A 23,407-nucleotide genomic window follows, 5' to 3' on the forward strand; every position below is an offset into this window, starting at 1 on the left:
ACTTGGACAAGGTCTGTGGCGGAGCAGGGAATCAAAGCCAGGTCAGTGGCCCATCCGTCCACCCTACCAGGGCTAGCAGAAGGCAGCAACCTTCTACACCTGCAGCCACATAACCTCCTGCTCCGAGGAGCCCACAGAGGAAAAGGGACCTGCTCCCCTCCAGCAGTGTGTGCTGGGGTAGGAGCTGAACCTGGGGGAAAAGGGGGCAGTTACCCCTCGTTATCCCAGGGACCCCGGGTTGCAAGTGAACACAGAAAATGGGCTGCTGCTGGTGTCCCAAGTGCACCCCAGGGTTGCTCCATAGAGCCCCACTATCACAAGAGAGCCGTGATTGGCCCACGGTGCCCCCTACAAGCCTGCACACCTGCAGCAAACCGTGCTGACCTTGGTGACTGGGGGATGTGCGGAGTGGGAGGGGTTTACAGGAAATAATCAGAACAATGCTCCCGTAACAGACGGGCTTTTACATTCTAACCTTCAAAAACGCCAAACCCTTACGGCTGCTGAAAGTCTCTCCCCTCCCGCCCCCCCGGCTCCCCCACACATGCTACGAGAGAGCTACTTCTGAAGCCCCCCAGGAACGAGCCACAGCTGTATGGGAGGGGGCCCACCTCTGGCAGCCACTGGATACTGGCACTATCGTGAAGAGGCAGCACATCCAGTCGATGGCTACTCCGGGACCAGCTGATCTGGCACCGCCGCTGCACACTCACCTTGCTGCTTCAGCCAGGCCCGTTCTTGAACGAAGCCAACGAACGGGGCGATCCCAGTCCCGGGCCCGATCATGATGACGGGCGTGCTGGGTTTGAAAGGCAACCGGAACTGTGACTTCCTGACGTACATGGGCACCGTCAACTTGTGCCCGTTTTCATTGGGCACCTTGTTCTTCAGCCAGGTAGTGGCCACTCCTTTGTTCAGCCGGCCTGTCTTGGTCTCGTATTCCACAACCACAGCGCAGATGTGGATGGCGTGAGGGTGAACCTGGAGCAAAACCAAAATTGGCAGCAGCTTTAGAGAAATGCAGTCAGCCGTTTGGCTTCTGGGCAGCCCCTGCGGGGGAATGAGTCCCATGGGCTGTCCATAGACAAGAACCAGCACCCAACGGTTAGTTCAAGCCACTCTTTCCTGCAGCTCTCAGATGACAACCCAAGTGGACCTCCTGCTAAAGACACAATTTATACCCCCTCTATCTTACATGGCTCCACAGGAACAATTTTGCCTCTATATATTCCACGCGGGGTACATCTCCATTGCAGTCAGAGGTGTGACTGCAGCACCAGCCTTGATCGAGTAACAATAGCAGTGAAGTCATGGCGATGCAAGCCCGCTTGGGACCTTGGGTTTGTACTTGAGCGGCCGCCGCCAATGCTGTCACAGCTTCCCTGCTGTTCTTTGTTCAGGCTCCCTAGATCAAAGCTACAGATGCTGTCACACCTCTGCCTGCAGAGCAGACATGCCCACAGGCTGTGCTAAATAGAAGCACCAGGACAAGATGCTATTGGGGTCGTCTATTTTTTGTCAAGGTCCAAATTTCTTGGTCAAGGTCCAGACTCCAGAGAAGAAAATAATAATAATAATAATAAAACAACAACAACAACAACAAGTAAAAAATTTCAGGGTCTGTGCAAAAGCATTTGGGGGTCTGGCTTTGGCCCGCAGTCCACCTATATTGCCTACCCTTGTGCTAGAGTCTATCATCAAGGGAGTTGTCCTTTAGTGCCCCCCTGCTTGGAGGAATGCCAGAGCCCTGGTGAGCGGATCTTGGTATCTCCCTTCCCCTGAGCAGATGGGGTTAGTTGCCCAGCAGGACGGGGAGGAGGCGGAGTGCTGGTATGACATGCTCTCTACCTGAATCCTGTACCAGTCCCCATCTCCCTGCATTATAATCATATAATATAAATATGTGGAGATATACCCATCTCCTAGAACTGGAAGGGACCCCGAAAGGTCATAGCGTCCAGCCCCCTGCCTTCACTAGCAGGACCAAGTACTGATTTTGCCCCAGATCCCTAAGTGGCCCCCTCAAGGATTGAACTCACACCCCTGGGTTTAGCAGGCCAATGCTCAAACCACTGAGCTATCCCTCCCCCATTGCAAGAAGAGTGAGGTTTTGCTGCACCCCAAGTTCTCTCTGTTAGAGCTAGGGATGGAGCCAGACCTCCCTCCAGCCAGAGGGGCAACTGGGGGGAACGTGAGCTCTGTGTGTGCACGCGGGACGTGTAACCGTGAAAGGATGCTGTGATCTGCACCGGGAGTTCCCGAGGATGCACCTCTCACGCGAAACCAGGTCAGATCCCTGGCCCGAGCTGTTCCGCTGCTTCTCTCCAAATTACAGCGCAGGACAGTTTAGATTCAGCATCCCGTTGTCCTGAGCTAGCTTGTAACGGCGTCTCCAGCCTCGCAGGACACTTATGACTGCAGCAGAACTAAAGCCAGGCTGAGTCTCAGCTACGGCTTCGGCCTGGCGCACACTCAGAGCGGAGGTATAGGGCTCTGCCCCATTCTGAGCTCCTGGTACAAAATGTGAATGAAAACAATCCCAAGGCCCGGAGCATTTACCTCCAGAACCCACCTCACTACCAAGCCATGGAAGCAGGGCCCTAGAGCAGCGAGAGCAGAGCGAGGCAGCCTCAGGGCACCAGAGTGGTAGCTGTGGTGGAGACACTGAATCTGCATCCCATGTGTGAAAGACAAAGTACTGTTTGCCTTTGCGACCAGGAATAACAGGGAGTCACCTGTGCACAGGATGTGTTTCCTTAAAGGGGAAATCTCTGCATTCCTGTCCCAGCCCCCAGATGCCCAACCATGCAGGGATCTGTCAGGATGGCTGGGGGGGGGTGGGGGGTGGAAAGGGAGAGAGGACTCTCTCAGGGTTGCTCAGTGGCCTAGGTCACGCCAAGAAACAAAGTCCTTCACCAGGGCTGATAGATTGCCTGGCTCCTGGAGGCTCACCTTGGAAGAGGAGGCAATCGAGTAGTAACGGGCCTGCAGGCGAGGCAGCAGCTCACAGAGGTGGTCGATGGGAGGTCGGAGAGAAGATACATCCTGCAGGATGGCTAATATGTTCCTTCTGGCCTCCAAAACCCAGTTGAGGTACAGCGTCTAGGTGCACAGAGGGTATAGACAGGAGAACAAGGCAAAGGTGAAATCCTATGGCCTGTGAGACACAGGAGGTCAGACGAGAGGATCCTAACCATCCCTCGTGGACTTAAAATCGGTGACTCTATCGGACATCAGTCACCAGGTTTCCCATCCCTTCCTTTGGCACAACGAAGGAGCAGCTCTGTGTAGGGGAGCTCAACAACATGAGAGGACATCGTAGCGGAAACTCAGGGAGTTGCACCGAGATGGATGGGGCTGCGGAAAGTTAGTTCTGCAGGGCAGGTGAGAGCACTCTGCCTGCCATCAGCAAAGCCACTCCCAGGGATACCTGCACTCGCGGCCTTTAACTTCTCCCCCAGAACACTCCTCCGCCCACCCCACCCTGCCAGGCGCTACCTCCCTGCCCTGTCACGTGGCACAGACCAAGCATGATAGGACTCTTGGGGTTCACCCAACCTCCCTCCTAATAACCAAGGCAAGCCACCGCTAAGGCCTCTGTTCGTTCTCTCCACCGGCACCCAGACACTTGGCACCGACAAAAATTAGGGGCAAAATTTTCAAAAATGCCTACGACACGTAGGCTCCAAAGCTCCCATGTTCAGAAGTGACTGAGACACGTGGGTGCCTGAGTCTCATTGGAGGTCAATGAGATTTAGGCTCCTAATACCAATGTTTTGGGAAAGAACACACACACTCATCAAAACCTTGTCTTTTTCTCCCGTCTACCTGCTGCTGCCCAAGGCTCTACCAGGGATTTGTAGACACCTGGCTGTCTCTGGTGGATATTCAGGGGTTTAACTACTCATGACACCTAGTTAACCCTTTCCTAGTGGCAAAACCAATTACAAGGTTTGTGGGCCATTATTTACTTTAAGTATGATCTTCCCCCCTTGTTTTGTCTTGACACATCATCAGCCTTGGACACGTAGATGGATAATTAGTTCAGCCCCAGTTACATTACAAAGAGGGTAAAATATTTTATATTTACAAAAAAAAAAAAAAAGTATGTAAATCCTCATACTTCAAGGCATAAGCCAACCTCTGACAGGTGTCAGGAAGGAACTTCTACAAACAAGATACTCCCTGGTTATCCATCCAGGGCTTCCTCAGACCATCCTGTGAAGGATCCAGTAGCAGCCAGTGTCAGAAAGAGGACACTGAGCTAGACAGACCCGTCTGGCAATTCCTAGACAGGCCACGCAGAGAGAATCCCCGTTAAACAGCCTCCTTGCCCACCAAAGCAGTGGCGTGCTCACCTTCCCCTCGGCAGCGGAAGACGCCATCTTGCGGAGGTGCTCCTGCTCGTTGGGGTCTGTGGCGTACTGAGCCAGCTCGTATAGGACGTTGGTGCGCGGCGGGTTGGTGATGTCCAGGTAATAGGTCAGGGCTGTTCGGTACGTGGTGGGGCAGGGGAACGGATGCTTCTTATTGGATTCCTCTGGGGAAGGGAAAAGAGGTTGAAATTCAGCGACACTTGAGACTCGGAGGCCGTTAGAAAGGAAGTTCACAAGGAAGACCACATTTATGGGGAAACAGACACAGAAAGGGGAACTGACTTCATGGAAGGCAGTGTGGCCTAGTGGATCAAGCACCGTCAGAACAAATCTGTAATCACTAAGTGTAGTTCACTCTAATCACCAGCACAAATGCTCCGTGACTCCCCCGATGACCAGCCACGTAAGCTGGAGTTAATTCAGGTTAGTGAGCTAGGAAAGAGCCCAAGGTATGCTGCCTGTGGCTGTAACAGACCGAGAGGGCACTGCAGGCCGGGATCTTGTCGTCACTACCTGCATGTTACAGTGGACAAGCTGCTTCACTTTCTGGAAACTGGGGCACTGGTTCTCGGCCACCAGGAAGTTGCCTTGAGAGGGCAAAGCTTGGGTGTCCCTGCCCTATAACAACCTGTTTTCAGGCTAGTCCAGGCTAGGCTACTGCCCAATACAAAAGAACAGAATGGTAGGTGGGAAGGCCGCACGCCCCACGCGGTGTCCTTTCATAGCTTTTATAAGCTGTCCTGCCAGAGCGCCGTCGAGGAGGGTCAGCAACCGTGGCTGAGTCTGCTGAGAACAGTGTGTGTAAGGGCAGTGCTGTGCCGAGGGCGTTATCACTGCACAGTTCAATACATCGCAAGTCAGGGACGAACCCTTTGATTAAATCATGGCGCTAGGGAACAAGTGTGGTTCTGGTGCTGCAGAGTATCAGCTAACGTAGAGGGAGGACACAGCAGGCTCGCTCTGGTACCCTGTAACTAGGAGCATGTCAGTTGCCTCACTTGTGCATACAGCTGCGTAGCACGGTCACAATAGAGCTACTTAATTATGTAACAGCACTCAAACTCGGCAGTAATCCTGCCTCAGTGCAGGGGATGTAACAGACGACCTCTTGAGGTCCCTTTGAGCCCTATGTTTCTAGGATGAATTATCTGTATTTTGGTGGCAATAAGTCACGGTCTCAGACCAAAACTCAGCAGCGCTAGATGCTGTACAAACACAGAACTAAAACATGGTCCCCGCCCCACAGAGACTGCAGGATCGGACGTTCTTCCTAATCTGGGTCCTGACGGAAAGGCAGAAGGCGCAAATCCACTGCCCTGATTCGGAGAGCCTCAGGCCAAGTAGGATCGAAACCAAACGATCCGTCTCTGCAAAAATACTGATCGCGTGATCAAAAGCAGTTCTTCAGTTCGTCTCATCTAGGGATAACCCTGATCTGCATAAGTAACACACACAAACTCAGACACGCGTAAAAGAAAAGGAGCGATTTTCCGCTCAGCTGCTGGAAAGATGGCTCTTGTTTGGACTACTAACCATCCAGGTTGTTTAAGGACATGATCATATCCAAATCTGCACCCAAAATCTCGCCGATCTGGTTCACTAGTGATGTGTCGTTGGCTGGGTACACAGCAACATGGTCCCCGGACTCATACCTAGGGAGAGGAAAAGGATGTCAACATGCAACACCAACAGTGGGTCACGTCCAGTCAAACAGGTGCAAGCACACCAGCTAGAAGTGCAGCACAAAGTGGAACATGCAAAAAGCGTCTCCTTTACAATCTGCACTGAATTATTATCTGCGTTGATCTGTAGGGGTCAGGGAGATTCTCCGTGCTTGTTTAATCTAAAAGCCAAATACTAGTCATAACAGGGAGGCAAAAGCTATTTTATTACATGCTTTTGCACTACGTGGCCCCTTTGGAATAACCATTTTTAAAAGGTGTCTTTTCAGGAAGACGGACAGACACACCATGCCCCCTGTGCAATAGCTTAGCTTCAGAGTTAATTCAGTGAAATATCATCACTACTTGATGTCAGATCCTATCTAACATGTTTGCAAGCAGATGACAGAGCTAACACAGCTAGAAACTGATGAGCGTGAGGCAACGTTTTGAAGTTATAATGAACATATTGATGTTTCCTCATTTCCCCACTCTCCAGAACACCGCACTATTCCATACGAAAGCATCAGCTTCCAGGAACATCTGGCTCATCAGAGCTCAATAAGGGTTAAGGAACCAAGAGGGACTGGGGGGGAAAAAAAAAAATTTGGTCCAGGTTAATTTCATCTTTAGATTCAGCTTCCCCCCTCTCCCCCAGCGATCACAAAAGCATAGGGCCAAATTCTATCCCTTGATATCCAGAGTGAAAAGGGAGCCATGTATGCACAGCAGAGAGCAGAATCTGGTCCTTCACTGCCAACACACCTAGAAACTAAGCTAAACAGCACCAGGTTGATCATCCTACGTTCTTGAAGACTCCCTAAACTTAAGTTTAGGGGTGAAATCCTGGCCCTATTGAAGTTTCGTCACTGACTTCAATAGGGCCAGGATTTCACCCCAGAAAAGATGCCCTTTGCCTCTGAATCCAAAGGACCCTAAGGCCTCTGACAGCTTCCTCTGCTTTAAGAGTACACCAGCTAAGTTTCTGCACCCTCTTCTACAGGCCTCAGCCTTCCAGACACCAGAACTAGCAAAGCCATTTACTACTATTACAGAGGTTTAAGTATAAGGTTGCCTGTTTCAATCTCAAAAACAACGAGGAATCCGGTGGCACCTTAAAGACTAACCGATTTATTTGGGCATAAGCTTTCGTGGGTAAAAAACCCACTTCTTCAGATGCATGGAGCAAAAAGGACTGGAACTGAAAGGGTGGGGGGGGGAAGACCTGCTGGACCCAGGCTAGAAAAGACACCTCTGGCCTGTGAAGGACTCTACCTGAACCAATATCTAGGGTGAGGAATTATTATTTGTAACCAGTTTCTTTAGTGAATCTAGTTTAGTTTGCGTGCTTTGTATAATTTTCTTAGTAATCTGCTTTGCTCTGTTTGCCACCTCTTTATCCACTTAAAATACGCCCTTTTGTAGTTAATACAATTATCTATTGTTTATAACAGGGGTAGGCAACCTATGGCACGTGTGCCAAAGGCAGCACGTGAGCTGATTTTCAGTGGCACTCACACTGCCCGGGTCCTAGCCAGCATTCCGGGGGGCTCTGCATTTTAATTTAATTTTAAATGAAGCTTCTTAAACATTTTAAAAACCTTATTTACTTTACATACAGCAATAGTTTAGTTATATATTATAGACTTATAGAAAGAGACCTTCTAAAAACGTTTAAATGTATGACTGGCACGCGAAATCTTAAATTAGAGTGAATAAATGAAGACTCGGCACACCACTTCTGAAAGGTTGCTGACGCCTGGTTTATAATAGAACCAAGTTTATACAATTTCTAAGCCGGGGGGCGGGGAGCTGTGCATACCTTCCTCCACTTCAAGGGAGGAGGCGAACTTTATATAACTCTGGGCTTGTACCCCCAAAGGGGGGTGTGAACATCTGGGTGCTGTAGTAAGTCCCTTAAGTGGAGTCCTCCCAGAGCTGATCTCAGTGTCTGTATCTTCTGCAGCTGGGGTGGGCCCTGCCTGTGCGCTTTGCTGGAGGAGGCTTAAGAGCCGGGCTCAGCAAGACAGGGTTCAAGGGGGCCCAGGCTGGCAGAAAAAGGCAGGCTCAGTGATATCTTCAGCACCTCTGGTAATATCTCAGGGGGTTCAGCCCATCACAGAGGGATGCCTGAACAGCACTGTTTGAAGTGCAGCCAAAAAGCTTAGTGTCCTGCTCCCATTCCGATGCTCTCTTCTTCTAGCATATTTACTGAAGAAGGAGCCCAAAGAACACTAGACTGCAGCTCTAGGGATTCCTCAACTGTTACCGACACATACCGCCACCTCTGGGGTGGAACACGGCAGCCGTTCGGTGACGAAACGGCACAGTATTTAAGACAGGAGGAAATAACTGCAAGGAAAAATAGAAAAATTGATCAAAGTTATCCTGATCCAAAACCTTTTGGTGCCAGCGCAATAGTGAGCCTCCGTTCTAAGCTCTGGACGAGTCAGGCACGTGAATTCCCAAGCTTCACTTATGGTCCCCCCCACCTCGTCCCAGTCTAAGGAAAATATCCCCCAGTGGAGGGGTACCTGATTTTGGAGCCAGAGATGTCCAATTCCAAGTGCATGAGGTGCCTCTCTCCTCCCTGGTTCAGCTTTCGGTTCAGGGTAACAGGTGCCAGGAAAGGGTTCTTTGAATCAAACGGGCTGGAGGGGAACAGCAAGCACTCCGTTTACAACCAGACTTTACTGTATCCTTGTTCTGTGCAACTTAAAGCACTAGTAGTTTCACCCCACTGCACTGATCTTTGGGTTCGTTTTCTTCCTTTTTGTAATGGAGCTTCTCTTTTTTTTTTTTTGATAGGTCAGTAGTTGACTTTACACAGAGTAACAGCTGGCTGGCTTGGTAGCACGAAAACATTAATGGACAAGACCTTCCCTGTCCAGGTCCTCCTACTTGTGGGTCTCCCCATCTATAAAATGGGGATACCATCTCTTTTGTAAAGTGCTTTGAGATCTACAGATGAAACGCACTATATAAGACCGAGGTATTAATATTACTGTTCCCACCACAATCTGACACTCCCACTTCCCTATATGGCAGGAAGACACTTTATTCCACTTTGCAGCACTTGGTTCTAGAAGACTCCCAGGTCACCACCTACAGCCTGATTGCTGACCCATGGGGACGAATGCAGAGCTCCCTGCATTAAGTCTACAAGCAGGTGCCTGCGAGATTACAAATTAGTCTCTTTCCACTTACAATTAGAGATGTGATGGCCCAGGTTCTTTTGATAAACTTTAAAACAGTCCATACAAAAATAATAAAACCTAGCAGTGAATCTTCGCCAACAGCACAAAAGTAGCCAAACCAAAGAGAGGAGAGACCCCCAACTCCCTCCCAATCTTACTCACCCTCATGCATCTCCCACCTCCCCAAAAGTCCAAGGAAAATCAATAGGTTTTGCAGAATGCCCACCCAATCCAAGTTGCTACAGGTGTTGCTTTAATCAAGGTTACAAAGAAAGGGCTTCAAATCCGGCCTGTAAGTTTGTTCCTGCCCAGAGGCAGATGCCAGCATGTAGCACTTTAAGTACCTGGTATGTAGGTGCAACAGGTACTAAAAGGCTTTTCTAGAGCACATATCATCATAGTGTCTGAGCAACTCATATGCACTAGCGAATTTAACCCAAATGCCTAGGTGAGATAAGGAAGGATTATAACCTCCCCTCGTACTGATGGGGAGAACGAAGTGCAGAAGCAATTTCCTCTAAGGCCATCCAGCACGTCAGTGGCCTGCAATGTGCAGGTCACACTAGATGCTCATGATGGTCCCTTCTGACCAGGGCTTTTTAACAGTGTGCAGATTTGAGAGGCTGAATGCTAATTTAGCGTCTCAAACACCAGTCCGATCAGGGGTCTGAGTAGCAAAGCCAAGAACAGACCCCTGATCGGACTGGTGTTTGAGACGCTAAATTAGCATTCAGCCTCTCAAATCTGCACACTGTTAAAAAGCCCTGGTTAAAAACGTGGCCTCTGGTGTTTAGAGCAAGTACCAGTTCCTTCCTGCCAGAAAGGGGTGTTTTGTTACAGCCTGTTCTAAGTGTTGCAATTTCCCTGTAGCTCCCAAGAGGGAAAGCAGCTCCTGTGACCTGAACACAGCTAGCATTTCTCCCTCCACAGCATTCCGGGAGGGTGCGCAGCGTTTCACACATGCCAGAGTCATGTTACCAAATGCGGCGCTGCTCATGAGCCAACCCAAAGAATCGTTGCCTAAGGGGAAGAACAACCAGTGTCCTCACTGAGAGAACGCAGAGGGTGACCTTGCACCTGGTATCAGGTGACTTTCTGTTGGATCGCAGCTTCGCGGCTTTACAGGGCCAAACCTCTGAAGGTTAAACAGACATCGCGGGGAAAATGCAATGGACTTTTCATGGGGTTTCATCCTCCCAGGTTCTGTGCCAAGCGCTGGTTTCTGTCTGCAAATTGGTGATGCTGTCCCCACCCTCTCTGGAGCAGGTTTCAATAGACATTGCAACATGTGCATGAGTCTTCTGAGAGTCACATGGGTTTTCCTCATTGGCCTTCTACACTCAAGGGAGCAAAGGGTATTTCACAACACACTGAGTTCTGAATCCCTCATTGCTGCTACTTGGGACTTCCTTTCAGGAACAGCCATTCCAGAAGGGCAGCTAAGAGAGGGCTATGGCTTGGAAGCTCCTTCCACCCCCTCCATCTATCTATCTATCGTACTTATATGGCCCCCATTACTGTAGTGTAATATATTTACCCTCACCACATCCCATGAGGGTAGTACCATTATCCCAATTATAAAGGTGGCAAACTGAGGCACAGAAAGACTAAGTGACTTGCCCCAGGTCACACAAAGTCTGTGGCAGAGCAGGGAATTGACCCCTGATCTCCCAAGTCGCAGTCTAGGGCCTAACCCACTGCGCCACCCTTCCTCTCTTCTTCCACCCCCCTAAATGAGTTGAAAGTTAGTACAATGCAATCTTGTAAGCTGGCAAAGTGTTATAAGATGCATCAATGCTCTCTCTCTCACTAGCCCAAAATGGCTCCTCCTGGTAGCATGGAAAACTAGATCATCGGATCTGAAGAGGCCCTCTAGTGGGACATTTACCCCATCCATCACGCTGCAATTCAACAGGCCTGATCTCATTATCTTTACACCATCCCTAAGGAATGGGTGTCTAGCCTTGACTATCCGGGCAGAGCCTCTCTTGGCAGCTTGATCCTTACGGTTATTCCTGATACTTAACCTGAGTTTACCCTGCTGCAAGTGATCTCTTCCTTCCTCCTTCTGTCCTACATGAAACTGATGCCTCTCCCCTGCAGAAGACAGCTGGCTTCCCCCTTAGACTTCCTCCCAGGCCTCAATCTTTCATTACAACATTTGTGGTTCTGCTCTGACCTCGCCAATGCATTTGTCTCTTGAGAAAGTGGTAAATAAAGATGAATAAAGCTGCAATACCTAAACCAATGTCACAAGTGCAGTGCTGAAGCTACTGGATCATTTTAAACTCAGGGCCTCTGATCACTGCCTGCTTCTCTCATTCCAGCAGAGCTGGTATCAGGACTGTCTTACCCATCCCATACAGACCAACCCCTGACTCAATATAGCACAAAGGGAATAAAATCAAATGAAATGGTCAGCTCTTCGCCTGCAGAATGCTTTTTCTTGGAAACTAAATCAGGGCTCTGGAATCAGACAGGACAGAACAGAGTTCTAAGTGAAAGTTAGTAGCAGCATTTCTGTCAAGTCACTGTGGGACACCACTTTTGTTTTTCAATCTCGACCCTGGTATTTTACAGCCACACCTTCAAATAATGTGGATTTTAGGAGGCCGTGTTAGGGCAATGACAACTTCCAGCAGAGCATTTAATATCAGGCTTTGAAGGACATGCTCCTTGACTTTTCTGCACTGACCACTCTCAGCCAAAGTTACATGGGATAATCCGGTACTTACGGTTTCTGGCTTTCGTAGCTTTTCAGCCGGCCCATCTCGCCAGTGTAGACCTTGTTCATATTGATGTCTGTGTGGACCACCAGCTCATACTGACGGATGCTGGAGAAAGAGAGAAAGAGGCAGCTGTGACCCACTGAACACGGCTTGGACAATGTGTAACATCTGGTTTGCTGGGTGTAATCAACAACCCTCTTTTCCCAGTCAACATCCCTATGCAGAGAAAGCACTTTTGGAAGTAGTGGCATGATGGGTTATTTTAGCATTTTAAACTTCAAAAATGCTGGTCAGAGCTGCTTAGGTCACACATGACACAAGTCTGGAAGTCTCAGTCTAATGGCCTAGAGACCACAGGCCTCATCACAAAAAACACTTAGTCATTTGGCACAACCCTCAGCTTACTCCGAAGAGATCAGGGCCAGAGCTACCTGGGGAAGCTTCCAAAGGAAAAACAAAGTTCACCAAGTACTGAACTTTGCTGAACTCTTTACAATTGATTGGAAAACAGTCTTCGTGGGACTTTGCTCCCGAGCTGTTAATCGACACAAAGTTCATCAGCTTCAGGCTGTTGGACAAACATTCCCCGTTTATGAACGACAGGGACAGCCGAGAGAAAAGGAAGCCGTTTCCCTATGTTTTGTGGAAATGAGCGTGCCAGGAATTCAAACCTACTGCAGATTCACTCATGAAACAACGCTAAATCTCCCACTTGCAAAGAACAGTTACCGCCCTGGGGAAATGATGGATTTATTATCTGTCCTGCAGCTCAAAATCTGAATATTAATACTGCAGCTCCTAAAAAACCCAAAGCATGAAACGTTCCGTTCCTAAGCATTTTATTTGCTCTATATACATTAAGTTAAAGCGGATAGGAAAGAGCCAGGCTGACAGCTTTGGAGACTGATAGCCACCGCTTTACACTGCAGCAGGTGCAGTCACTGCCTGGGGGAAAGCTCATCCATGCCCTCCCCAGGGTCTCTCATAACTGACCACGCCCAGGGAGGAGAGGCTAGCTCCTTCTCCACATGCATCCGCGCCCTGGCTTCTCTGCTGACAAGCGTTAGGCAGGAGTGAGAACGTGCCGAAGGAGTTTCTCGCTGGGTCCGGGCCCTTGGGCTGCATTGGGGTTGGGCGAGGAGAGAGCGCTGGCTCTGCTTGATGGGCTGTCTCTCTACGAGGTTCCCTGTATGTACAGTGGGTTCCACTTGCTACGCCAAAGATATCATACGTCACTCCCGCTGAGCTCTGAGGGGGCCAGTGCAGTGCTCTATCCGTGATTCAGCTGGCTAAGAATAAACCAACCAAGTTATGCCACTGGGGTCAACGGGGAGCTCTGGGGAGACACGGACATTTCCCTGGGTCTCCCCAGCTGTTAATGGGGAGCGGCTGCACAGCTTCGGCCTGGCCCAGGGGCGGATTCCGATGGCTCAGGTGCAAGCTACGGCAAGGATAGGTTTTTAGCAAGACTTCGTCCCTCTCTCTCCCAAGCTGACCTGACCAGCACACCATGTCAGCAGCCTACGTGCCATGGCCAGAGTCGCACAAGGGGCTCCTCTGTCAGGCACAGCTAGCGTTAAGTACGAGGGTACCACGTAGGGAATCTGCTTCCCTCTGGTGCAGAAAGCTGCTGCCGCGTTCTAGACGCCTCGGGTGGATGGAGTTCAAGGTTTGGGCTTTTAAAGCCCTTAATGGACACTCCTCCTCCCTGCACAACCCCACTGTCCTGTGCCGGCTGGAAGCAGGGGTTTGTTGAGGCAGACAGGCTATTGCCCATGTAACTGCCTCCAAGGCCCTGAGCTTTTGCAGTGTGCCCCCTGCAGATCTTAGGGAGGGGTGAGGCGTTTGTTTCACAAGCCTTCAGCGAGGGGCACTGGGGACTTCAGCTTTCATCTGACTGGCTCTGGTTCTAGATTGCATTCAATCAGTGTTCAGCGTGACGTGTTGGTGCCCAGGCTCGCTATGGGAGATGATCTAAGTAGCTTATCAGACCATGATAAATGGGGTAGGGTACCGCCTGGGAGATGGCCTAGTGAGAGAGACAAGAGGGAGACCAGAGAAACAGCAGCAGCATCGCTGGACTCATCGCCAGGTTATTTAGTTGACAGCTATTTATAAAGGGTTTTGTGCCATGGAGTAGTGAACTCAACAAATGGAGCCAAAGTTCTGATCTGGAGTCAAACTTACCCCAGGACGTAGGGATGTTTGGACTGGACCCTCTCTCCTTTACAAGGGTGAATCTACTTAAGGTTTCTCGCTACTTTTAAGTCTCAATGGGGTGAGTCTTTGCTCAGGCCTGGATGGGGATTGGATGCCAAAATGCCGCTTTTCACTTGGGATTTCTGCAAAAAATCCATGCTGGTATCTCCTCTGCTCCCACACTTACCTGGACTCCTCTCCGGTAGCTTCCACGCCAAAGTGCTCGCACACTGCCGGCCAGAACTGCTCCCGCCAAGTGATGAAGTCCTCTTCCAGGCTGTTCAAGGCAGGAGAGAAGAAGCAACGTCAATGCCATGTCCTGGACAGCCAGAGGGGTGCTCCGGAAGCAAACTGCAGTGAGGCCCCAACGCAATATCTCCTCCCATACCCTGTGCTCCCCTCCGTACCTGCCCTCCTCTAGTTCACGCACCAAATAACTAATTTCAGCTGGACCCCAGGGAGCTAGGATGACAAATTCACATTCAGACCCGAGCCATGTCTCCACTTCTGCAATATCATCAGTGATTCAGGCAGCAGCCATGCAAGAGGGTACTGGTGCAATACTGGTGAACTCCAGTTCACATAGAAGAATGTGCAGCAATGCTTTCTGCACTTCTGGGTTTTTCCTCCAGAGATTCCCTCTCCACACCTGACTCTCACTAATAAGGTCAGAGCCCTAGGTGGTGAGTCTGCAGGCAACGTTACCTAGAAAGATCAATGGAGGTTTCAGGAGGCCTTTATTTTATTGAACAGGTTTAACTTCAGAGTGAGAACACTTCAGGCAGGCTCTGGGCTCATGCAAGTTTCCATTTGCTGGGACAATCACAGGAGTGATCGCACCCGGGCATGTAAAAGCAAATCAAAAGCTACAGTAACAACCGTGTGTCAGGCAGAGCTGGACGTGGGGGTTGAGAAAGACACAGAGGGGTCCCGCTAGTTTATACACTTGAAAGGGAAAGAATTGAAGCTACACCCCACCGCCTCTATGAAAAGCGCCAAGGGATCTGGCAAACTAAGGGACTCCGAACCGAACAGCAATCCCACAGGTCTCTGCCCTAGTGAGGATGTAAAGCCCACTTCAGCAGACATCCTAGCCCCCAACCAACCCCTGCCAGGTACATATGCTACCTAGCAGAAAGTCAGCTCCACTACACCAAGCAAGCTCTCCTACGTTTTATACAGACGTGCACACACGATATGGTCTGTTCTGCTGCGCTTGCTCCGAGCCAGCCAATGCTCAAACCATACATCCAACTCTACTCACTTCCCGTCGTCATCTCCCGTGCCGAGCTCAAACATCCGCTGGGCTCCGAGCTGCTCCAGCCTCTTGTCCACGTATTTCCCCATCGCGTTGAAGTGCTCGTAAGTTTTGTTGCCCAACCCGAACACCTGGAAGGGAATGACAGGCAATCCATCAGACGAAGCCAATGCGTTAATTCAAAAACCTCACGCCAAAGAGGATTGGCTATACATACAATATCTCTATCAAAAGGAGCCAGGGAGTCCATTTGGAGGGCTCTGGCTGGCTAAGGAGGTAGGTTTTCTGTGGCTATAAACTTTCACCACTATTGTAGGTCACATGTTTAAATTCAGCCCAGATCCACAGTGACCAAAAGCCGTCCCCATCTGCCGATTATTCGGTGTTCTCTGAAGTGAGCCGGGGGGTTTGGTTCCTGGGGCACAGAACCGCACTAAAAAGCACCACCACAACTAGCTCCTTTTTAGAAGCCTCAAAAAAGAGGCCCAGCACTGAATGAGCCATGCGTCTGAATTGTCCTCTCCCCCATTATAAATAACATGAATACCACCGCCTTGCTCTTTCCTAGCACTTTTCATCAGTAGATTTCAAAAGTGGTCATTTTACAGAGGGGGAGACTGAGGTATGTTGCAGGGAAGTGACTCGCCCAAGGTCACCCCACAGGACAGTCAAGCCAGGGATGGAACCCAGGTCTCTTGAGTCCCAGGCCTGAGCGCTATCCACCAGGCACAGGAGTGGGACAGAGTGAGGGAAGTGGCACCTCTTCCGGGGCTGATCAGAGCACTTGGCTCTACATCTCCCCCTACCGTCAGTACCCAGCCCTCTAACCTACCATCCCTTCCATTCCATTGTCAGCGATGGACGTGTTTGTACCGTATGTTATACCCCCACTGGGGTGAAACTACCTAATTTGGAGACCAAGCGATGGATTATCTCATGCTTTGCAATTCTGGGTACCACCCAGAAATCTGCAGGGGAGGTAGGTAAGGCAGTTCCATCTCAGCCATGATTAAATTTAAGTACAGGAAAGAAATAATACATTTCTTGGAATAATCTAATTTGCAGGAGAATATCTGGCCTAAGGCTGTCCAATTAGCCTGCTAAACAATAACAGTAGCCTGTAACTTAGTTACAGCCTTCGCATTCAAGTGTGTGCTAGACGCCGTCTGCAGCAATATGATGTAGAGGGGAAGGAGGGAGACATGAGTCATTTGTAAAGCACACAGACCCATGTTTGCAAACATGTGCAGCACACAACGGTGCGCACCTGACACAGATGTGCAAGTCATGGATGCAAGGCATGCAAACTGAGATTGCATGCTCACCTGTAAATTCATGTCCGATTTGGGCATATGCATGGGGGACTTTCATGCCTAAATCAGGCATAAGCAGTAACACAGAGCTGGTTTACTTACTGCAAATTTGAGACCAGTCAGGTCAGTATCAGTCTCCTGCAGCCAGTCATAGAAATCCTGGGCATTGTCCGTGGGATCACCCTCTCCGTACGTAGCCATGCAGAACACGGCCAAGGAATTGTCAATCTCAGAGAGGCGGCTCAGATCAGACTAGAAACAAGGCCAGAGAGATTAAGTTCCTTACATTATGTAGCACTTTTCATCTTCGAGGATCCCAAAGCAATTATTGCGAACGTTATTTCGGGGGGGGGGGGGGGGAGAGGTTTCACATCACCACCACTAAAATGCAACCGCCTCTGGTGTGCAACGTGGCAATTGTTTGGAGTTGCTTCGCATTGTTAACCAACAGGATTGCGGCTAGGACACTGCAGTTAACACTCTTACTCTGCAGGAAAGCACCAAGGAATATTCTGAACAGGCTACAAGTGGTCAGGCCAAATGTTTAATCGAAGAGATGGCACCTCAGAACCCTTCAGGTTGCCTGGCGACAGATTCCCAGGGTAAAGGTGACCTATCAAATCACCAGAACCGAGGTGTTCTCTGTGATACGGAGGTGGTGGAACATCTGCACTGGCTCTGGCCCCAACGGAGAGATTTCTCTCACCCACTGGTTCTCAGAGTATGGGGTCCAATTCCTCTTCGGTGTGAAGTTGCTCTCCGACTCAGATCCCAGAGCAAGGTGGCCTCCCACCCAGCCAGCCCTCAGAAGAGGGGTTCTGGCTCACTTCACTTTGTAAGCAGCTATTATTTTCTATACTCGTCAGTAGCACATCTGACTGTCATGCCGAGGTCACAGAGGTCTCAGTTCAGCGGGCTGTTAGCTAATGGAGGAACACGGACCAGAGCGGGCAAGCTCTCCAGAAGCGGCTGGCTCATTCTTTCCAAACGGCCCACACCAGCTTCCTGCTTGTTCCCACCCTTTTGCTGCCCAGCATGATATGCCCTCTTCAGCTCCTGCCTTCGGCACAATCAAGCCAAGCAGCTGCTTGAAGCCCCAGAGCACACTCAAGCTCTGCAGCTCACAGCCCTGCCCCATTCCCCCTTCAGTCCCACTGCCAGAAGGGGAGAAATCCATTGGCCCAATCTCTCCTCCCAGCAGACGGGAAGGTCTGGCTCTTTGGGGGAGCCTAAAAATGGTTGGTTCAGTTCACAATTACTCCCCTTTTGGGAATAACCCTGTAAAGAAGGTGGTAACCTCTCCTCGTTCCCATAGCAAGCAGCACATAACTTTTCAGGGGCTAAAGCCCTTGATTTTGCTAGCACTAAATGGTTCAAGGGCACATTCCTCATCTCTCTGTGCCATATCTTACTGGACCCACAGTTACTTAATAATGGCTGCAAGCAGCCAATGCTAACAGCTCATCCCCTTCTTTGTTAATTAACAACATATCCCTTCAGTGTGCCCAGCATCAGAGCTGGTCGCAGGCACCACTTATGTACTCTTCGCACGCATGGAATTCGATAATGGAGTAAAGATGCTGTATGCAGCGAAGTTTAACTTACCAAATCATACTCCTCCGGGTCCGCTGACATGCCCCGCATGCCGTAACGATGGGCATCTTTGGACAGGCGGTTGGCAAACTCCTCTGCTGTACCAGTCTGGGAACCATAAAACACCACGATGTTCCGCCCCTGTAAAGACAGAGACCCAATTACACAGGAGTTGCTAATTTGGCCAGTCACTGGAGTTCAGGGGAGAGGAGGGTGTTGTCCTGGTTAAAGGAAAGGACCGGGAGTCAGGAGTCCTGGATTCTGTTCCTGGCTCTGACACAAACTTGGGCAAAATCACATCTCTGGGCTTCTGTGTAATACCTACACACTGGGACTGGAAGGCTAAACTACTGCTCGTATAGTGCTTTGAGATCCACCATGGAAACCTGCTAAAATGTGACACGTGATTATTCTGTGGAGGGGGTTGGGGGAGCGATGAACAGTGTGTGATTGGAGAACAGCTCCTTCGAGTAGGAACTCCTTGGAGAAGGAACTGGTCATTCTGAAGCATTTGGGAAGCGCCTAGCATGTTGTGGGTGCTACCATAAATAATGATCAGCCAGGGAGTTTAAGGACTTCCACGATTTTCCTCCTGACCCCAACCTCACATTACACTTCCCTTTGCTGCTGAGTCCTCACCCGAATTACCTCTCTCTTCAAAGAGGCAGATTTCATCTGTCTAGTACAAAAGGATATCTGCAGAGTGCTCTAGAAACAGCCCTGATCTCCCCGCACTCTGCCCCAACACACACACCCCTTTTATTTAATTTTACTGGCCTTCCAGAACTCAGCTACTGCACGAAGATGCTCATTAGTAGCAGGACCGAATCCATCTCCCAGCAGCTCCCTGCTGATGTTAGCTAGACAGCTCAGTTGCTAAGCGGCTCCTGCTTCTTTAGCGCTGGAGGGGGCCGGTACCTCACACAAGAAGCTGCCCACCCGCCCGCTGCCAGAGTGCCATGAACAGTGGCAGGAATTGGAAAGGAAGAGGCCTCCATCCCCTCCACGCCGGCTGAACAGGAAGACCCTGCTCCTTCCACAGCCTCAGAAAGGAGAAAGAAAAACTTACCGTTTTCTTCATCTTCTCAACAAAGCTGCTCTCCCTCACCGAGGATGTTCTGAAAGACAGCAAAGGCCTCCCTTTCAATGGATGTGTAATCCGGAGAGAGGCAGAATGGGGCAGTCGGAGAGCCTGGAGCAGGTCGGGGAGGAGACGAGGGGATTGCTACACATGGCTAGGGAAGAGACCTGCTTCATAGAGGCGGGATAAGGCTACAGAGGAGAGCAGCCTGGTGAACATGTCCCGCTGCCATTCACAAGGGCCCAGGTGCATTAACAACCCTGAGATCCTACTTACATGGAACCTGGAGCAGGACGGCAGTGATGGGGCAGAGAGGACTTTCCCTCGCCACCCTGAGAGATGAGATCAGCCCTCTCCAAGAGCACTAGCAGTTGGATGATCCACAAAATGACACGTGCAGGGGAGACCAATGGGTGGGGAAGGAAGGGGAGGGGAAAGTCAGCCCCAAAAGGAGATGGGCAGTAACTTACACTCACACACGCACACCTGTTTCCCCTCTCCTAAGCTTCCCACCCTGAAATGCAGACAAGACTCAGGATTACAAAGATCTATTGAGCTAGCTGCATGCTATACATGAACCTTCTGCTCCCCGGTGCCTCCCCCAGACTGGGGAACACTGAGCTATGGATTGAAACTTATGTTGGAAGCATAAACCTCTTCATGGTGGTAGGGCCTAACTACTTCTGTTCCCTCCTTCATCTTCACAAGCTACCGTCACTGGAAACCAAGAACACACAGTGAACAGCGACGCTCCCTCTCTCCCAGACACTGTTCTTGGTTTAATTGCCCTAGCCACCGAGATTATATCACTGCTTTATGAATCCAGGGGTACACCCTCACCTTGAGCAGTGGTGCTTCAGCTTTGGCCACGAGAGAGACAGACAGACAGACAAGGACAGCAGAAATAATCAGTCACTGGGGTTGGGGCATCCATGGGAGTCAGGTGCCTAACTCACTTCGGCACTTTTAAAAATCCCTCTAGGTGCCCATCTGCGTCTAAATCCCTTTGTAAATCTACCCCAAGGACTATTTAATCTAGCAAGCAGAGCTCTGATAGACGTCTGTAAACACAGCAAGTTGCACAGAGATGCTCAAATGCTTTTATTTACCAGTCCCAGAAGGCGCTCAATGAAGTTATGCAAAGGAAACACTCAAAATGTTTTTATGCAACGTTAACCACTGAACTCACTACAGCAGGAAGAAAGAGCTCGAGTGGAGGAAGAACGATTCGTCATCTATATGAATCAAAGCAGCATCTGCTCTTAAGCTAGCTAGGATACAAACGACAAGGAGCTGCTATTCCTCATGCTTCTAAGTCCAGAGCCACACTACCAACGTTGGATGGCCTAGCTAGATCAGTCAGAGGTGTGCTGGGGAGACATCCCTGACCGACACAGCTGTGCTGGGCAAACCCCGCAGAGCAGACACAGTTCTATCGATCACACTGGGCTTTTGCTAGCATAGCTTGCTTCGCTCAGCAAGGACGGGGGCCTGGGATCAGCGCAATTTTGCTGGGATAAGCTGTGTCCACACTACAAGTGCTTTGCCAGTATAGCGGTACCAGCAAAGCGCTCCTAGTCGAGACCTGGCCTGAGTAAAAGCTGATTCCCACCTCCTTCTCCCACCAGTGTTGCAGCATTGGCCGGCAGGCAATGACCACTGCTGGAGACATGCTACCAGACTAGCTGTGCAATTATTCTCTTCTGGTTTGGCAGTCCCTACGTTCAGGAAGCCTCAAGGACCCCGGCTGGTCAGCCACAGGGCTTCTTCATCTCAAAATCCAGCCAACAAGCTGCTCACTATTGCGAACAGACGTTCCAGTTTGCACAGCTCCCCGGAACTCCCTCCCCGTCTCAGGCAAACTTCAATGTGACGTAAGCTCGAAACCTGGCGGCTCAACACCGGCCTCCAATTCAGATGGATTTCCACCCGAGTCCCTTCAAACGTCCTTTCCCACCTCTTGGCTGAAATGATCCGTTCTGAGATTCATTATCTGACGGGGTTCTCATGACTGCCCCGCACTGATATCCCCTTCCTGGCGCTGTCCATGGGGCAGGGCTGAGGAAAATGCAGGGCAAGAGAAGGGAAGGATGAAGTTCTTGCCTCTCTCCAGGGGCAGTAAAGGGATGCTCTTTCATCAGTTTAGCCTTAGAGCAAAGTATGTTTTAAACACAACATCTAACTCAGAAGGCAGGCACATCAGCCCACAGGCGCAGCTGCCCCTCATTACAAAGCTTCTAGGACAAGCCTAGATGGATGTGCAGGAACACGGCTGCTCTGCTCACAGAATGAACCAGCGCCACAAGCCTCCAGGGGTATGTCTACGTCGTGATCAGAAACCCACAGCACCGAGTGTCAGAGCCTGGGCCAGATGATTTCAGCTCGCAGAGCCGAACGACTACAGTGCAATTTTATAGTCCTGCAGCCCAAGCCCAAGTCAGCTGACCCAAGCCGGCTGCGGGTCTTTCGTCACAGTGTAGACACACTCTAAGAACCAAACACCTGGAGACCTCTGATTAGAGCTACCAAAAATCCCTTGCAAGCAGGCTGCTGCCATCTGAGGGCTAAAGTCTCCTCTCAGGCCTTGTCTACACAAGGATTTCAGCCACTGATGCAGGCCCCTGGTATAGACACAATTTATACTAGCATAGTGCAATGTGTATCAGTGCAGCTTGCTCCACTTTGAAACAGGGACAAACTGCCCCAGCCCAAATAGTGTCTACACTAGGGACATTAGTGGCTAGAAAGGCAGTATAAACAAGGGCTCAGTCACACCAGTGCAACCGCACTGGCCTCACAAGGGTGACACTGGTGTAAGCGACCCAGATGACTCTGGAAGTGAACGGCAATAAACTATATGAGAACGCGATCCAGTCCCGGGAACCCCAGGAGAGACTGTGGCTTTCTAGCTATAGTCATATTAGACACTGGGGTCTTTTCCCAGACAGCAGGATGAGTGCCAGCCGATTGCTCACTCATTCACCGCCTGGGGCTTTCGCCGCACGCAGGAAGCGAGGAACATGGGACGCGTTCCCATTTCCCTTTCACAGTGGAAGAATGCGAGGCTGGGTCTCCCGTGGGAAGAGAGGAGCCTCTGGGCAAAAACAAGAGGCTTTGGCTTCTGACCGTGTGAGAGCGCGCTAACAGTTTCCTAACCCGCGCGGCCCCGAGGGAAGGATCCCAGAGAATGTGTCTAAAGCTCTCTTTGCACTGGGGATGTGCTCAAATACATCTCTCTCCAGGCCTCCTCTCCCCACCCCAAAATAATGAACTGCTACAGCTCCCCTCACTAGGCTGACTGGACCCTGTTCTCTTTGCAAGAAATAAGTCCCTTGCGGCTACAGGTTAAGTGTCAGGGGAGAGAGAACTGTGCAAGGAGGTCTAAGCTATTAGAAGAAACTAGCATCAGACAACGATTGGATCCACGGAGACATTGTAACGTACACAGCAGCTGTACTAAACCAATTTTAAGGGAAAGCCATCAGGGGATTAGGTTGTTAAAAGCTGTTACACAACTTAAGACCAAAAGAAAATATGTTTCCATACACAGTATGAAGATTGTGTCTCTTATTTAGATACACACTCATCTAGCGTTTAGCTACTGTGGTGATGGGCGCTCCATAAACACCAAACAAATTAAAGACAACAGGTTTTGGTTTTTACAACCCACTGCAGCACCCTGATAGAGCAGGAGAACCTGAATGTGAAAATGAACAGAAACTGATGATAAAAGCCATACCACAAGTCTATTTTCATTGCCCCAAAAGGAGAGAGAACCAAAACAGTAAACCTAAGGAGTGAAAAGTACCATCAATATATACAATGCTCTTTTATTTCTAACAGTCTATGGTACGGTTTGTACCACAAGCGAGAAACCAGGCAGAGGGAGGGGGTGTTAACTCGGTTTAACCTACAGCTTTAAAATATACAACTATACAGACTGTGCTTCTCTCGCTCTTCCTACCAACACCCAAAAATGCAGAGAACCTCCCTGAGACTC

At 50.1% G+C, this 23,407-nt stretch overlaps 1 protein-coding gene across 1 annotated transcript in view; it reads right to left on the minus strand.

Annotated features, from left to right (window-relative positions):
* Positions 1-23,407, minus strand: part of LOC135890772 (NADPH--cytochrome P450 reductase) — a 54,853-nt gene that overhangs the window by 2,291 nt on the left and 29,155 nt on the right. Inside the window, exons 5-15 of the mRNA XM_065418194.1 lie at positions 19,396-19,444; positions 18,339-18,467; positions 16,836-16,985; positions 15,427-15,551; positions 14,350-14,439; positions 11,970-12,068; positions 8,572-8,688; positions 5,910-6,028; positions 4,359-4,540; positions 2,953-3,102; positions 714-981 (exon numbers count right to left, since the gene is read on the minus strand). Coding sequence (XP_065274266.1) covers positions 714-981; positions 2,953-3,102; positions 4,359-4,540; positions 5,910-6,028; positions 8,572-8,688; positions 11,970-12,068; positions 14,350-14,439; positions 15,427-15,551; positions 16,836-16,985; positions 18,339-18,467; positions 19,396-19,444 — 1,478 coding nt within the window. The remainder of the gene's footprint in view (positions 1-713; positions 982-2,952; positions 3,103-4,358; positions 4,541-5,909; positions 6,029-8,571; positions 8,689-11,969; positions 12,069-14,349; positions 14,440-15,426; positions 15,552-16,835; positions 16,986-18,338; positions 18,468-19,395; positions 19,445-23,407) is intronic.

This window comes from Emys orbicularis, chromosome 17, assembly GCF_028017835.1.
Source record: "Emys orbicularis isolate rEmyOrb1 chromosome 17, rEmyOrb1.hap1, whole genome shotgun sequence".
In the NCBI taxonomy this organism is placed as follows: domain Eukaryota; kingdom Metazoa; phylum Chordata; order Testudines; family Emydidae; genus Emys; species Emys orbicularis.